This window comes from Astatotilapia calliptera, chromosome 15, assembly GCF_900246225.1.
Source record: "Astatotilapia calliptera chromosome 15, fAstCal1.2, whole genome shotgun sequence".
In the NCBI taxonomy this organism is placed as follows: Eukaryota; Metazoa; Chordata; class Actinopteri; order Cichliformes; family Cichlidae; genus Astatotilapia; species Astatotilapia calliptera.
This window is the reverse complement of record NC_039316.1, coordinates 4,698,860-4,716,822: the sequence shown is the minus strand read 5'-3', so window position 1 is coordinate 4,716,822 and position 17,963 is coordinate 4,698,860. Positions and strand designations below refer to the sequence as shown.

Here is a 17,963-nt window from a genome sequence, read left to right as displayed (position 1 = left end):
TTAGACTGTGGGAGAAATGAGGTTTGGAGATGAAGTATACTGATGACCAGCAGTATGGCTTAGTGCTGAGAAAGAGCCCTACAGATGTTATGTTTGCTTTAAGAATGTTGATGAAGAAGAATAGAGAAGGTCAGAATGAGTTGCACTGTCTGTTGGTAGATCTAGAGAAAGAGATGAGGAAGTCAGGAGTGGCAAAGAAGTATGTCAGGGTGGTGCAGGACATGTATGAGGACAGTGATGACGTGGATAGATGGGTTAAAGGTGCGGGTGGGATTGCATCAGGGATTGCATTTGAGCTCCTTTTTGTTTTCTTTGGTGAAAAACAGACTGACAGACGCGGTCTGCCAGGAGATTCTGTGGAATAAGTGATCTGTAGCGAGAGCAGGAAGTAGGTGAAGGAGAGTCTGGGAGTAGAGGAGTAGAAGTAAAGGTAAATGAGTTCAAATAGCTGGGGTCGACCATCCAAAGCAACAGACAGTGCACAAGAGGTGAAGATTAGTGCACAGGAAGGGGAACTTGCTGGAGACTAGTATCAGGGGTGATTTGTGACAGAAGGATAGCAGCAAGAGTGAAAAGGAAGGTTTACTAGCTGGTGGTGAGACGTGCTGTGATGCATGGTTGGGAGACAGTAGCACTGACAGAAAGACAGGTGTTTTTCATTCGAGGTGACCTGAATGGACAGGATTGTAAACAAGTACATCAGAGGAACAGCTCAGGTCAAGTGGTTTAGACACAAAGATAAAGAGGCAGGGATGAGATGGTTTGGGCATATGCAGAGCAGGGAGCTGCTAAAAGAAGAGGAAGACAAAGATCTTTTACCTCTTCATCCACAGTTGGTATCAACCTTCAACTCAGTGTTTCTTGCTATGCACTTTGGACTAACCTGATATCAGTTTCATAACAACAGAAGCAAAACATACTCAATTCTGAGTATTTGTATCTAATGACAGCTGCAGTTGTATTTAACACCTGCGTTCTGTAGTTAGCATTGTGCATGATGATTAAATGTGTTACACTGTGATAAATTTTGTCTAAATAGGTGAAAATTATTGTAGGCGTTACCAAAAGAGTGCTTCATTCAATAGATGTGTGAAGAAGGCTGTGTATTTGGCTCAGAGAAAGAGGTTGTCTGTTTTATCTGTATCAACAGGCACAATAAACTGTATGCTGTAATTATAAAATATTAATCTAGAAAGATAAATACTGCATTGTTCCTAAATATGAACAGACCTTGCAACATAGCTCAGTTTGATTTGGGTCACATGCTCACATGAGCAAATCTGGACAATGGCAGCAATAATTTTTAATAAAATATCACCAGGCAACACATTTAGGCAGTCAAGCGGCACAATCAGTAAATACAGCTTGATAATCCCTCTTTGTCCTATGGGGAATCACTCAGTGATGTTGACAGAGACACTATCATTTATTTACAATACATCCATTCTCTTGACTGCTTATCCAGTACAGGATCGAGGGGGACTGGCGCCAGCTCCCAGATCAAATAGTCTTTAAACAAGATGTGAAGGAAAAGCAGACTTCCCCCTTCAATTCTGGGGTTCACATCCCACAGAAGCTCAACTGGATTTAAATCTGGGGAATTTGAAGTCCACACTTCAAACTTGCTGTTGTGCTCCTCTAACCATTCCTGAACCATTTCTGCTTTGTGGCAGGGAGTATGATCCTACTGAAAGAGGCCACAGCTATCAGTGAATACTGTTTCCAAGGAAGGAGGGTCTGCAACAATGCTTAAGTAGGTGGTACGTATCAAAGTAATAGCTACATGGAGGGCAGAACCAAGGTTTCCCAGCAGAACATTGCCCAAAGCATCGCACTGCCTGCACAAGCCTGCTTTTTTCCCACAGTGGATCCTGTGCCAGGTGTTCCCCTGTGAGGTACACGCATCCGGCCACCCACGTGATGTAAAAGAAAGTGTGATTCATCGGACCATCAGATTGACTTCTTTTGCTCCATGGTCCAGTTCTGATATTCATCTGTCCACTGTTGGTGCTTTCCTTGGTGAACAGGGGGCAGTATGGGCATCCTGCCTGGTCTGCAGCTATGCAGCTCCATACGCAACAAACTGTGATGCACTGTGTGTTCTGACACCATCAGAACCAACATTAACTGTTTAGGTAGTTTGAGCTGCAGTAGCTCATCTGTTGGCCACACGGGCTTACCTTTGTTCCCCATAAGCATTAATGAGTCTTGACCGTCCACAATCCTGTCACTGACTCACCACTGTTCCTTCCTTGGACCACTTTTGATAGATACTGACCACAGCAGACCAGGAACATCAGCTTGTCAAACTCCTCAGATAATTACACCTGCACATTTTTCCTGCTTCTAAGAAATCAACTTTTAGAACAAAATGTTCACTTACTCTCTGACAGCTGCCATGATGAAGAGATAATCAGTAATATTTACTTCACATGTCAGTGCTTGGTGTATATATTTATATACATATAGCTATAGGTATGTGTTCAGATATACATCCATATTTTTGTGGGTGGTAATTGTGCCGATAAACATATGTATCAGGATGATGATCATCACCCTTCATATTCCTTGTTACTTATTTAAAATCCCGCCATCTGTCTACCCCCTTTATCCTATCCTGTTTTCATTGTTGTGTGTCTTTGTCCTGTGCGGTTGTTGCTTTTTTTCAAAATCAAATGTATAACATAAACCTTTTGAATCAAAGCTAAAGTTTACACAACCAAAAATTAATTTAAAAATACATATGCTTCCAGTTAAACCATACAAAGGATGAAAAACATGATCGATGCTCAAACAGCGCACGGGGATAGAGATGCTCACTTTTATACCTGAGGCACTCTGAACTGGCACACGCCCTGACAACCAGCGAGGTATGATCAGGTACAACAGCAATTATTTGTCCCAGGATGATGTCATTTCCTCTCTCCAGCTCACGCTATAAAAAGGGTGCTGTTGCGGCGAGGTCTTGGTGGAGAGACCGGAGAGGACGGAGGCTGTCGGGTCACCGATGCTGCAGAAAATCTAGCTCTCCAGAAATACCGAAAGGCGGCTAAGTTTTGTTCAGAATGCGTCCCTAATTCACCGACTTTGATTTACAGGGAAGAAACCTAACCTTCTGATAAAAGCTTCGCTATTTTTTATTATTCCTGGAGAGCTACTTCGCCTCGTTTCCAAACATGATCGGGAGAGGACTGTTCCTTTTGACAATCCTGTCTAGCTGCGGTAAGAAAAAGAACAGACAGCTAAACCTTGATGAAGTTGAGCGATATGAAGACACAGACGGTTGGTTGAAGGAAATCTGCATTAAGTATTGTGACTGCCGGGGTTCCGCACCGAGGACAGCGACAAGCGCATCTTTAATTGCAATGAATTCACCTGCGCCTTTGGCACAATTATTCTCGTTACTAAAACAACCAGAGGCTTGTAGTAACACAGCGAGTGAGGAAAGAAAAGCGCACACGCACACACACACGCACACACACACGCACACAAAGGAGCTGTAGGGATTATGAAAAGCATGTGAACAAATAAACATGCATGATTTTCTTTTCTCTCTGTGTTCTTGTTCTCTTGCAGTCCTTTCATTGCCAGTGACTTCGAGTCAGCTGGAGAATGAGGACGTAAAGGTAAATATTTTCTTATTGTTTTTGGTAACATTTTCTATTCTAATATTAGTTTTATTGGAGCAACAGAAAAGCAAAAAGCAAAAAAGAAACTAGTACAGGTTAGTGTTAACCTTCTTAAATCGATACTTCAGGGATATTCTTCTTGTCAGTATGACAAATAATACAAATCCACTGCATTGCCTTCTAGCTGCTCTCCAGCTGCACTCTTAAGGCACGCAGTGATTAGAAATGTTTAATCCCAATAATTTAAAGCTTTAAGCACCTTCATTGTGAGGCAAACCCACATTTGCCTTTGTAAAAATCAATAGAAAGCAATTTGAGAGCAATGGAGAGCCTTGACCTCCATGATTTTGAGGATGCTAAATCCACTGACAGAGAGGGAGGGAGGGAGAGAGAGCTTTCCAGAATAAGGTTTGGAGAGACAAGACTGCAAAAGGGAAGTGTGGATCACTTCAAAGGTCTTTTGTGAAGAAGCTGGGCACCTTTAATAAAAAAATAAAAATAAAACAGAAGAAGAAGAAAAAGATTGTGAAAAATTATGTATGGATGTAGTATTGGCGCAATGGGAGTTGAAATAATTTTGATCCCTCATCTAAAGAGATTTATATCTTTCAATTAGTGGCTAAGTTAGCACACAAGCTGCATTCAAAGAGTCTCAGACTCATATGCTGCTTTTGATTCAGTTTAATTCATCTTGCTTGCAACAGCAGCTTGTTTTACTGTAATTCTCACTTTTTTTGGGATCATTTGGGGACTGTCTCTCCTCTGATTCTGGATTGTGTGCATCCACAGGTGATGAAATGCATCGTGGAGGCGCTGGCAGATGTCCTATCGAGGCCACACCCCATGCCTGTCAGTCAGGAGTGTTTGGCCACACTGAAGACAGGTAAGCAAAAGAAGGAAGACAGTTCGGCAACACTGAGCATAATCAAATGTCCTTTATTATTAAAAGGGGCTGTTAGCATGGCTCAGTGCTGCAAACAACTACATTGATAGCTTAAATTAGCACAGGCAACATGCACGTAAAAAATGAGTTATTAATGAAAAAGAATTGATTTTGCAATTACGTGTTAGAATATTACCTAAAACTGAAGCATGTCGCTTCTTCTACTGCACACAGGCTGCACACACATAAGGACTGTAAGATAACCCACAGTCTGGCTATTATCTAGTCCCATCTAAAAACACCAATAAAACTTTGATTTTCACATAAAAACATTTCCCAGACTGTTGGATGGTGTTATCCTCTCTGCTGACCTTTTCTTAACATCCTCATATCTTAAACATGCTGCAGAAACACAGTGCGTTTCCTTCATATTGCCCCATCGCGGCAGTGTTTTAGGTTTTAGTTTTACATTCCATTAATCTGAGGGTCTAATCAGCTATAATGTATTTTCCCCTCTGTTGCCAAGTGCTTGCTCATCACAAAACTGATGGCTCTCTTAATCTGACTATGCTAAATGCCTTGGGATATCATATTTTCTGATTTGGCCCCATGGGAATAAAATCAAAAATGGATGTATGTTTACATCATTTCTAACCTTTACCGATTTGCGAGGGCACTGGTAGAGGTCGCTCCCTGTTTATAGATTTATACAGATTTCCCTGGTCAGTTATTATCATCATCCCCACCCTCACAGCTGTCATTCCCATATAAAAGAGCGGATTAAGAGGCCAGGCCTTCCTGGAAAAGTGCTGTATTTTAGAAGAAATCCACCGTTCTCTCGTAACGCGTGCATAGCGCTCTGATCATAAGGTTAATGGATTGATGCAGTGAATGCTGGGTAAAAGTCTGCTGCAGAGTGTTTTATTCAGAGAGGTCACTAGGACTCGGTAAAGACGATTCAGTTACATAGATGGTGTTTTACCTTGATGTCGTCCTTGTATAAAAAAAAAACACACACACACAAAAAAAAATCGATCACAGCCTTACTCATCGAGCGTTTGCTACTGAGCGGGTGCTGTGAGCGGGAAACTGTACACCACCGTAGGGGATGGAAAGAAAGGAGAATGGAGAGGAGGAGTAAAAGGAAAAGAGAGATAACTGATTGATACAAGAACATGATACAGTACAGTGTCTCTTGCTCCTGCTGCTGCATGCTATATGCAGTGCTGTTTGTGGGTCAGCAGAAAGTCCAAGTGCTCGCTTGCTGCTGTGGGAGTCTCTGTGGGCCAAATGATTAATTGTGCTCTTGCTTTGAAAGCAGTAAATTCCAGGGCAATTAACTCTGATGAATCCACAAAAACGTGTCTCTGAATCCTTTGAAAACAGTGAAAAGGGAAAGATGTACACCTGTGATTTACCCCCTACAGCATCAATTCCCTGCCTTTTATCTGCTATTTTTTTTTCTTCTTCTTCTTCACTGTTATGTTTGCATTTTAATGTGTGTGTGTGTGCGTGTGCAGATGACCGACTTGTTACTATCCTTCGTCATCAAAACTTTCTGAAGGAGATGCAGGAGATCGCTGCTCAAGGTGAGTCACGGATTACTCATCTCGTTTACGTGTGCATGAAGATAAGAATGATGGAAGGCTCGAGCGACTCATTTTCATTTAAGGTGGTCGGGGGAGAGCTGATACGCCTACAGCAGCAGCACCGACCCTTCAGGCTACAGATGATGTCCCTGGTGAGCTGGACCTTCCTATACATCATGTGGTTATGCTTCTTATTTTTTATGGCGTATCTAATCGGTGGGTTAAATGCAGCAGCTGTGACAGTGATGTATAGTTTCCATTATTTATGTTTTTCAGCAAAGTCGCGCTAAAAACACATCAAAAGTGCTGAGGTAGATTTAACTTCTGCTGAGGCTCTGTGAGGGAAATAAATCAGAACATGTATGACGTCCTTCCACATAACAGCATACCTAGGATTTTTTTTTTTTTTTTTTTTTTTTAAATCAGTGCTAGTACCAAAGTCAATCACACAATGGTAAGGTGGGAAGGAAAAACAAGAATAGCAATTTGAATGTGGTCAAAGAAGAAGATAATGGGCTTTGTTTTTTTTGTTTTTTAAATTGTCTGGGTTACATATGCCTCCTACTGTCAATCAAAAACATGGGGGTAACAACAATAAACCCCATAATAAACTGTAGTACTTTTGTGTAAGCGCCTTCTTTTAACATCACTAGAAAATCAATTTCTTCTAGTAAATTAAATCCCCACTCTCCCCTATTTTCAGATCGATCCATGTTGGAGGCTTTAGGAGGCCCCGGCGAACGATCTATCCTGTCCAAGAGGACGGGAGCTGGAAAAGATGAAAAGGAAGCAGGCATGGAAGACGGCGAGTTGCAGGGGGACAATGAAGCTGAAGAAGTGCAGGTGAAACGGGAGAGTGATGAAAGCCCGGGAAGCCACGTCTCTGAGTCTGCAGAGGAGTGGCGGGAGGGCGAGGATGAAAAGAGGGAGGAAGATGAAGAAGGCTATGACAAGAAGCGAGCAGAGGAGATTTCAGAAGAGGAGAGCAAAGGCAAGCACACATTTCCTGGTCCTTCTTTGAAATTTATGTGTTATAAAGTAAAAGTAGCATAAGGAAATTGGAAAAGGAGATCGAGAGTTTGGCATCTAAAGATGCAGTCGAGTTTTTTATTTTGATAACACAGGCCACTCAAAGCAAATGAAAAGATGTAACATTAATGGTAGAAGCAGGATTTTAAGACAGAGACAGCGGTGAAACTAAAACTGCCTTGTAAATGGAAACTGCTTGCTATCTCAGGGCTGGCTGATTGATGGAAGCACTTCCATCTACATGATGAATCTCAGCCCCCTCACTCGCAGGGGAGCGAGGCCAGCACGGCTGGCAAAATGACAGCTCGTCAACAGGAATGAATGAGTAGCTCACTGTTGGAAAATTCAAGCGCTCGGTTACAACTGCAGTCATCTCGCCGTACTCTCTAAAGTTATCAAGACTGCAATCAGCTCGTTCTATCTCTGCAATGTTCAGCAGAGAAATTGTTTTATTTTGAGTACAATGAAATAGTGATACTGATTCTGCAAAATGAAGCTTCAGCCAAGTCATCTGATCGCTTCAGCCATGCTGATAATTCCCATAAAGCATTGCTAGCACTACTGAGGTCCAGTGCTGCCAGCTGGCAAGAAATATTTCATTACAAGAAGTGGAATCTTGCTGATGGTGGAGACTTTTCTGGCAGCGGCCTAGCAGAGGTGTTTCAGTGAGAAAAATAATAAAAATAAATCTTATTCTTTTCATATTCCCAGATGATGGATCGGATGAGAAGAGAGACGCACGCAGAAAGAAATCAAAAGACGAAACATCCGATGAAGAGGAAGAGATGACCAAGAGGATCTCACTCTTCCATAAAAACAAGGGCAAAGAGGAAGGACGTCAGGAGGAGACAAAGCGAGGGAACAGGGAGAGCTTACAGCGGTGGACCAAGGCAACCAAGCCTTTGCTGCTGAAGAAGAAAGCAGCCACAAAGGAGGAGCAACATGAAGTGCCTCATCATTCAAAAGAGATAGCGGAGGAAAAGGAGGAGAAGAAAAGAAATGCTCAGAAGAGTCCAGAGGAGAAGGAGCTGCAGATGATTGCTCGAAGAGCACCGGAGGAGAGGAGGGGGTTGGAGGAAGAAGGGAGCGCCAGCAGAAAGTCAGAGGTGCTCGTTCCCCTTCTTTTGTGAGATTCACGGTCTGAGAAACAAAAATAAAAAGTGCTAAATCGCTTAAAGGAATCTTTCCACATGCCTAGGAGATATAGCAAGCCACAACTTGGCTTAAAATAAAAACTGGAAATTGTTTTTATATAACCTCCAATAAAACCGCTAATTAATAATGACACAAACAAGAACACCGAGAGCATAAAGAGGATACTTAAACTACTTAAAAGTTTTATGATGTTTTTATTACAACATGGTGACGTCAGCCTGTTACAGCATCGCTGTGGCATTGTAAGGTGACGTGCTGGAAAAATAAAGAGTCCAAACATATTGTTGTAAAGCTGATAAGACAAGAGATAAAAAAATATGTTTAAAGTTATACTGATTTTTTTACATTTGGTGTGAGCTTGACTACGACATAACTTTCACCAAAGTGAAATCATCTCAAGCTGTTATTGGGTGTCTTCCATCAAACAAAATGTGAACATTAAATCTTGAAAACTGTGGACGCTAGACTGCTAACAAACAGACAAACAAACAACCGATTACGTACTCCCTCCATTTTGGGGGTAAAACAACAAGGAGTGTTTGATTATCTTTTTGGGAGTTAAACCATAGATCTTAGAGATGGACATCTCCGTTCTGTGTTGTTCAGCTATAAGAGTATACCAAAGAACATCATGTCGCATTCAATAAGCTGTGAAACCAGTGATTGAGACCACAGATACATCAGAAAACTTGATCAAAGGAACCAAAGTCTAGATTTCCATCAGATATCTGCCCAACCAGACTTCTTTTTGAAATCACAGGGGTCGCCCCCTGCTGGCCATTAGAAAGAATGCAGAATGTTCCTCTTAGAACTAGGAGTTGCATCCATCTTTGATATACAGTGTATGGCTGTTTCTAGTCTAATGATACATTCATATTTAGATATGAGGGATTTCTCTCAGCAAGTAAGAAGGAAATCCTTCCTGAATGCAATGAAATTGTTCCTCAGGATGTTTTACCTGTTTGCTTCTAAAGCAGGATTCTTCCTACAGCTTGACTCCCTGCAATATCTTGAAAGGAAGCTATTTACACTGCAATAGCCTTGATGGATGCAAACTGCAACACAGTTGTTATTAAATTGAAGGTAAAGGATGCCATTCTGGACGTTATCTGCGGTCTCTCTAATAGATAGGACATTCGAGCCACGAATAAATATGATTGTTTGCACTGCTGGTGTCCCTTCTCTCACACGCTGCCTTCTCATTATACCTGCAGGAGCCTGAGATTGAAAGTCTGGCAGCCATCGAGTCAGAGCTTGAAAATGTTGCCCAGAAACTCCATGAGCTGCGGCGAGGCTGAGAGAAATCGAAAGGGGGAGAGAGAGAGAGAGAGAGAGGGAGAGAGAGAGATTGGAACAAAGTTTGACACCGCAACCTCCTCTGCCTCCTCGTCCTCCTCCGCTTTACCAGCTGCCTGGTTTCCACAGAGCGTGTGAATGTGTGACAAGATTTTTGTCTTTCCGCTATTTTTCCTGAGGAGGCCCGACCGCCGCAGCCTCACTCGTGACGTTCACATAGAGTAGCATACAGTAGATGCACATTGCAGCTAGACGTGCATACTAACAACACACAAGTGCGCGCGTACCGTGCATTTGCGTGCGTAACATTTCAGAAGATTTCCGAAGAAAGGCGACTTGTTCAGCTTCATTTTCTCCGACAATCACGTCTCTGTTTCTGTAAACGTATCTCTTCTGCTTTTTAGATTATCTCAACGGTGCGCACTGATTCATTGTGAAAGGTTAAGGCAAATCCAGGTATACACCTACAAGGTGAGGTTGTACAGTAATGGCATGTATACATGTACAAAGCTCTTTCTGGAATGCGCATTTACTTACAAAGTTAAAGATAGAGAAGACTTAGATGATTGTCATAGATGCAGTTGATGCAAATCAAGCCAAGGCAATAAGTGATTTTTAGCGGATTAATGTCTGGGGTGTGATCTGTACTGAATTTATGTAAGAAAATCAATAAATTGAATAGTTTATCTGGAATTCTCTATTTGGTGACTGTTTTTCATGCCTCTAAAGTCAGCTTATTATTAACATATTAAAGGGAGAGTATTAAGAGTCATTACAGGACCATCACACTGTATAGATTGATCTACACAACCCACACAAACCTATAGGATCCACTGCAAACTTAAATTACAAGTGTAGATACAGTCTGTGCTTGCTTGTGGGCGACAACGCTGACAACATGAATCATCAGCATGACACACAGGCTGTTGACACATTCTTTTTCAACGGGCAATTTAACCTTTGTTTTGGCAGCAATATGAAAATTCTTTGGTTGTTACTATTAAGAAGAAAATATCTAGAGTAGATATTATCATACAGTGTTAGCTGGTTTTTTTTTTTTTTTTAAATGCTGCATTTTAACAGCAATATGTCAAGAGCTGCCGAGCGAAACATGGACTGGAAGGAGTCAAGAACACAATGTGGGCAGTGGAGAAACTAAAATGTGAAAGTTCTGCTTTCTTTGGCAACTCGAGTAAATATAGCTACTGTAGGCATGACTCGAAATTGAATCATGTACAGTCAGACAAATGCAGTCTTGGAAAGCCTGAATACTGCATCTGAAGGTAGGTTTTGCACAGAAAATTCAACAGAAAAATTTAGTTACTGAACATAATCCGAGATCACAGATAACAGTGACAATGGGGATAGTGTTTACTGGATATTTTGTATTAGTTATATTTGGAACTTTGCATCTCTACACTATTCAGCCAGCTGTTACAAATATAGTTCAGGGTTTTTAAGGTTGTGAAAGGGCACCAGATGGCAGCATTAGAACATCTCTTACCTCTCTTTTTTCAAAGGCGAGAAACGCAACAGCATGATTAAAATGCACAATGGTCATGTTTGCATGGACTCTTTTCCATTTTCCTTTATGTGTGTTACAAAAATAACTAGAAAACACATGAATAAATGCATATGCCATTAAACTTAAAACATCCTCTCTTATATTTGTCTGCTTTTATGTACATAATTTAATTGCATGACACACAGCTTTCTTGAGTGCTTGCACTGCACCATGTTGCATAAAACCAGCACGAATATGTAAGGCATCCATGTCGTAGATAAATGGAGGGATTTTTATAGATTACTTCAATTAGCTAAACAAAGACATCCTTTATGTTGAACGCCTCTTTAAATCACTTGAGCCTGAAGGCCTGCTCCGATGACTGAGGCTATTTTTTTTCTGAGTGAGTGATGCACGAGTTCATATGGTGTCAAAACCTAACAGTTTAGCAGAGCTACGGTTAAATGTGCTTTCAAATGTCGGCTGAAAGCCAAGAGCTAATGAAGCCGTTGTGGAGCTGGATCTCAGTCTCGGATCAAAGTTAAAGACAGACCAGTTCATGTTTGTATAAAAAATATAAGATTTTATTTCCAGCTACAAAGTCAAACATGTAACATTTTTGTCACACTTCTCAATAAAATAGTAAAAAATAACCAAAAATACACCACTGATACATTTTGAAGCACAGAAAACATTTTGGCTTTTTAAATTAACTTAAACTGTACACATATATACAAAGTATATACATCAGTATTTTTTTAAAGGAATGAAATTACAATTCTTCCAGTCTCTTCTTCTTCTATTTTTGTACAAAATAGACATTTTGTTCCTGTAGATGCTTTTTTCCCCTCCTTCTGACCTGAATCAGTAATAGTCAAAATGTTTTTTTTCTTCTTTTCTCAGTGCCGTGGCAAAGCCCACTGTACTCCATTATCTAACCCTAAACTCAGCATGCTGCTTGCTTTCTCATCCAGGGCAGAAACTCTGACCTTTCCTCTACTCTGTAAGCACAGTGAAAAGCGTACACACAGACAAGGCTAAAATTTAGACACGCACACACACAGACACACACATACAAGGACACATTCAGACCTGTTTGGACAGGGAAACACTGGCCTGCTGTGGACTGCATGCTCCCTCTACAGCTGCTTAGAGTTTACAGGTCTGGTCTTGGACTGGGAGGGTGGAGGGACTTATTAGACACCTCATTTAGAGAGGAGGTCAACGTTTAGATAAGGTATAAAATGCACACAGTAAAATGGACGGGTTTGTAAAAAGGCTTTCAAGGGAAGTGGGCGGAAACCTGACAGCAGGTTTGTCAAAAAAAAAAAAAGAAGTTATAGTGCAGGGATCTTTTGGAGCTGCTAAGCAACCCTCTGTCTGAGTCTATGAGGCTGATGTTCATCAGCTGTACAAAACATACAGGCACTAAGACGAGCGCCTGGGCTACTTTTACAATGAGAAAATGGCAAAATAAAACATGATAAACATATATACTGAGCTGCAAAATGAGATGGAGTTGTGTTTGTTTTCAAGTCAAAAGCGCCTATCGTCCAGGAGCGGCTCACGCCATGTCTCCCATCATCTTCTTGTAATACATGGATTCGAAGATGTCGTTCTCCCCGGGGCAGTTGTAGTGGCAGGCACAGGACTTGATGAACATCATGTGCTTCTTCATGACTTCTCCATCAGGACATTTGAACTCCATGGGCAGGGTGGTGGTCCTGTGTGGGGTGCAGCAGCGGCCGTCCAGGCAGACGCCGCAGAACTTTGGCCTGTAGGACTTGGTGGTGGTGCAGCCAGAGATCTCAAACTTCATGGGTTTGGAGACTCTCGGAGTACGGATGCACTTTTTCCCTTTCTACAGGAGGAAAAAAAGAGGAAAGAGCAACTTCAGCAGGGTTTCTTTTACTGATATGCCCAAAGGTCACGAGTGTGGTGCTGTTTAACGAGAACTCACCCTAATGCTCTGCTCCAGCTGAGACTCGCATGGTCTCACCATGCACAGCCGGGTCTGTTTTTCTAGGCGGCATTCACGGTTATCGTTGGTGACCCTGGTAGATACTCCCAGGCCGCATGTCTTCGAGCAGGCGCTCCATTCAGTCGTCTGAACCAGGCAGTTCTCTCTCATCATAAAAGGATCTGGGCCATAGGTCTCCTCCTTCCTGTATGCTGTAAACACAGGAGGAAACGCTGGGTTAGAAAAACTGTGCTAATTATGCTGTAACCTGCTGTAGCCTTGTGTTCTTCAAAAACAGACACTTACCAGATAAAACAGGGCCCATGAAGCTTTTTGTGGTGGGAGTTTCATTCTCCTTTGTGTCGGAAGAACCACATTCCCACTCCTCACAACACTTTCCAGGCACTTTCACACGCCTTGGGTTGGGGCAGTCTGGGCTGGGCAGCCGGATGTCCATGGAGCAAAGAGGCACACAACCGATGGCTCCGTCCAGACAGGTACACTGGTACTTGCAGCTGCTCTGGAAAGTCTCTCCACTCCTGTACACCGTTCCGCCAAACACACAAGTGGCTCCGTCTCGAGCTGTCAAGTAGAATTTGCAAGAGAAGGGTCATGATTTGCTTCATACATTGGATTTATTGCAGACGTCATAGAAAAGATCAGCCATGAGTGGCACACCTGTGCAAACTCCTATGCGTCTGTTGTTGGGAGCTCCGAAGTCACAGTAGAGGCCTTTGTGCGGGTCACAGACGTCTTTCTCAGTGCAGAGCTCCCCCATCTGTTTGGCACACACCCTGCAGCAGCCACAGCCATCCAGCACCAGGCTGACACCTGGGGGGCACTGAGGAGGGGTGGACGGGCACGAACACTGGCCGCTGCACTCCTGACCTGCAGCCTGAAAACAGGCACACGCACAGACACATTCTCTGGTAAATATCATGCCCACGTTGTGTGCTAGAAACACAGACACACATCCAACACACTGGCTCTTAAGACAAGTTTAAAGCACTGGCTTCACCATTCAAGTCCAGCTAAAGCCAAAGCCTACACCAAAACACTAAAATGAATTATTTTTTTCTGACTTACCATGTAGGAAAGCATGATGCACAGCAGAGGCAGCAAAATCATTTTCTTCATCTCAGCAACCATCTTCTCTTGTCTTTAGTAATTAATTTAGATTCTTCCAAAAACACCTTCTCGGAAAAAGTCGTCCTTTAGCGTCAGAGTTTTGAGCTTGAGAAACTTTTCTGATCAAATTGATCTCTTGTCTTGTTCCCAACTGCTGCTCCGGCTCACTGTCTTTTTTATTTTTCCTTTCTTGGTGAAAGCTAGAGTTTAGCTTCGGTAGAAGAGTTGATCTGAGTTCTGACTGCAGAGTGGAGCCTCCTTTATACCCGCTGGCCCTCGCAGCACGTCACTGGGGGCTGAATGGAGAGCCAGCCCTGGACAAACATGGACATACTTGGCATTCTTTCCTCGCTTCCTGCCCCCCACTCCAGACATCCCACATTCCTGCTGTCTGAAGGCAAGGCTCTGCTGCTCGGCCAAACAACACCGTCTCTCTCTCAGAGCACCTTTCATCTGGATTGGGAGGTTAAGTCTGGTTACAGTCCTGAGACCCCACACTGGGAATTCCTAAAGACTGACTTCACAAACAGACAGCCAGTACCTATAAATATTAATTTTTCTAAAAGAAAGAAAAGGGGAAAGGCAGCAACAGTTCAAAAGTGAACCCTCAAATAACTTGATGAGGACGAAGGACAGTGGAAATAAAACAGGTAGAAGCTCATAAGCAGAAACATACAATAATTAAACAAACTCCAAGAAGTTTAATATGTGGTTAAAACTTTAAGCCCACAACAGCATTCCTCAGCCCTGGCTTCAAAGGCACATGACAGCATGTACTTTAGTACGTTAACAGCAAGCGGTTAGTGAAAGGAAATTCATTTGAGTCAATAACTTGAGCTGGTTATTTGTCAAGGTGCTTGTTCCAGCACAGAGACCTGGCAGCTGTTGTCTAGAGACTTTGTCTTCTATGCCCATGTGGTTATTTCTGAGACACTGCAGCGGCATTCTTGTGCACTGACATCAGTGGCTGGACTGCAGATTTGATTATTAGCTACTCTTTTAAACACATTATCATTAAGAACTCATTACCGTGAATGAAGCGTTTTGTTTCTGAATCCCTCCTCATGTGCTGTACGTGATATACCTGACCTGATTCCCTCCAGACTCTCTCAGTGAATTTGTTCTGCAGATAGAGACTCATCCGAATGTGGAGCAACTCAGAGAGGTTTCTTTGCTTGAGTAACAGTGCCAGTTCCAAAGTACAGAAATAACTGATTATGAGTAAAAGTTGTGATTTTTTTAAAAGTATTACCGGCTTATTATTATTGAAAATTTGCCCTTTGTGCTAATAATGGCAACTGTCAGTGACAGAACCTGCAGTTCCACATATAACCACATGAGGCTGACACCAAGAGCAGTTCAGCATGGTGGAGGGGTGGTGAGCACCTCACATCAGGAAGGTCCTGAATGTCAATACAGGACTGGGCCTTTTTGTGTGGAGTTGCATATATGCATGTTCTCCCTGTGTCTGCGTGGGTTTTCTGCAGGATCTGCAGGTTTTCTGCCATCTTCCTCCCAAAGAAGTGCATGAGGTTAGGTTAATTAGGATTTTTAATTTGGCTGTGAATGTGAATCATTGCTTATCTCTATGTTAGCCCTGCAACAGGCTGGTGAACATTTCTGTACTTTGCTTTGCTTCATTGGCCAGTAAAGATAGTGGATGCATAGTCTTCACAACAGGTTTTCGGGCTTTCAAAGGTTCTTTGGAGATTGGGTGCTTTTTCACTATTATCAATCCATTCTTTGTACCTGACTGTTTTATGAGGAAAAAATACACAAGCACAACAAGGGCACCAAACTCAATAGCTGAACCAGTGTTGTGTCTACACATAACAGACAACCAATTTTATATTCTATCTTCAGGCACTTTGTTACTAGCAGCTTCAAAATGCATCATTCAGTCCCATCTCTTACATTGTTGAATCTGCAAAATATTCCACACATAACACAGTTTGACAACCATGAAATAGTAAAATTTTTAGCCAACAAGGTGATTCTCAAAGCTCTAGTAGCTGAAAACTTGCCGTATCTTGGTATGATGTGCAGTGTGTTCTTAACAAAATTTGAGGAAAAGGACCTAAGAGATGCATATGGCCCTTCTGGTGATTCATTCATGATTCATTTAAAACTCTTCAGAGATGCTCTCAGTGGAAGTGGAAGTGGTTCTGAAGGAAATCATACACAGAGAAGTGTCAAGTTACCTAAGAACCAAACTGAAAATCAGTGTAAAAAGGTCTCTAATTTTCATGCTTTTGGTAAAAAAGAATCAACAAATATTAAAATAATCAACAAGATGTACAGAGGTGGTCAGGAGAAGTACAACAATGAGTGTCTACAGCCATCTGTAAAACACGGTGGAGGCTCTATCAGGATTTGGGATTGCATTTCACCCAGAGCATTTTGATCCACCATGCAATACCATCTGGAAGGTGATTGTCAACAGATTCATTTTTCAGCATGACAGTGATCCCAAACACACTGCTAATGCAATAAAAGCATACCTGGATGGAAAAACACACAATGGAACACAGTCAGTGATGGACTGGTTTCCCCGGAGTCCAGACCTCATCATTTTTTAAGCACTGTGGGATCATCTTGAAAGAGAACAGAACAAAAGGCAGCCAACATCCAAAGAAGAGCTTTAAATGTCTTTTAAGAAGCCTGGAGAACTACTCCTGAAGACTACTGAAATACAAACATGAAAAGAAGGTTTGCCTAAGAGAGTTCAGGCTGAGTTAATTATGATTTTCCTAGCAAAATATCTAGAAATGAAGGACGGTTAAAGACTTTTGCATGGCACTTTTTATTTTACCCTTGTCAACTACATTAGGACTTAACATTATCCATGTCTAGGAGTGAGTGGGCCAGTAAGTGGTAATTAGTAGGTATCAGACCCATAGAGTCCCTGAATGCACCTTGCTAACCTATACAGGTGATAAACACAGCCTGTTAATATTGTGGCAAAAGTGGCAAAAGTGACTTAGTTACTGTCACTGTTTTTGCTTTGTTATTTAAAAAGATAGAAAGTTTTTACACCACGGCTAAATCTAAATTTATCTGGCAACCTGGCCAATATTCATCAAACAGTTAAAAGAATGCATCCAGTGTACATCCTGCTCATTATCCTAATGGTCAGTTTTCTGAGTTACCTGAGCTGAATAAGCAGCTCAGCCAAGGTATGCAGGACAAGTATTAAGGGAACAAAGACTAATGTTCTCAGTCCAAGTGGCACTTCCCGAAATGGATGTTTGTTGATTTGAGTCTTAGGCGGCTTTTCTTACTTCCCGAAAGACAACATTTTTCAGAGGATTCTGAAAAGGCCGGAGATTTTGTTTCACATCTGACAAGAAGTTTTGACTGCATTTGGTCTTAGTCAGGATAAATGATGATTACAAATCCTGACTGCAGTGAAAGTGCAGCCTGGCCCACGAAGACCCATGAGGTAAATACAAGAAGAACAAAGGCTTCTCACCTGCCTAATGAGGTTTAGTCTATGAGAAACTTGAAAGGCCAGGTGTGCCATGTCCCTGGCCAGGCTTATTTTATTACATCAAACCCCAAAGTGGAGATTGCAGGAAAGGGCCGAGACGGAGGTTTGTGTATTTTTTTTTTTTTTCAAAAAAAAAAAAGGGGGAATCACACACCAGGCTAGACTCTTCTGAAAGGCCGCCCTGCTCCTGCTCCAGCCAGCGAATCGGAAATGAAAAACTCCCAGAGAAACCTGGAGCTGAAAGAATGTGAGTGAGAAAGCCAGCAGACTGGGCTGTTACTACAGAGGAAGTTTCCCCAT

The 17,963-nt window shown here is 42.1% G+C and overlaps 2 protein-coding genes across 2 annotated transcripts; one reads left to right on the top strand and one right to left on the bottom strand.

The window, feature by feature from the left end:
• The first annotated feature begins 2,957 nt into the window (after window positions 1-2,957).
• LOC113006656 (chromogranin-A) lies at window positions 2,958-10,274 on the top strand. The gene is made up of 8 exons (XM_026142738.1): window positions 2,958-3,222; window positions 3,577-3,626; window positions 4,419-4,512; window positions 6,033-6,101; window positions 6,185-6,253; window positions 6,805-7,092; window positions 7,842-8,236; window positions 9,500-10,274. Exons 1-8 carry the CDS (start codon window positions 3,177-3,179, stop codon window positions 9,581-9,583), a joined length of 1,095 nt encoding a protein of 364 aa, XP_025998523.1. The 5' UTR covers window positions 2,958-3,176; the 3' UTR covers window positions 9,584-10,274.
• A 1,370-nt stretch (window positions 10,275-11,644) lies between these two features.
• On the bottom strand, window positions 11,645-14,420 carry ccn2a (cellular communication network factor 2a). Its single transcript, XM_026142739.1, has 5 exons — window positions 14,132-14,420; window positions 13,724-13,940; window positions 13,352-13,627; window positions 13,046-13,257; window positions 11,645-12,946 (listed from the first exon to the last, which is right to left on the bottom strand). Exons 1-5 carry the CDS (start codon window positions 14,192-14,194, stop codon window positions 12,650-12,652), a joined length of 1,065 nt encoding a protein of 354 aa, XP_025998524.1. The 5' UTR covers window positions 14,195-14,420; the 3' UTR covers window positions 11,645-12,649.
• Between the last annotated feature and the right edge of the window lie 3,543 nt (window positions 14,421-17,963).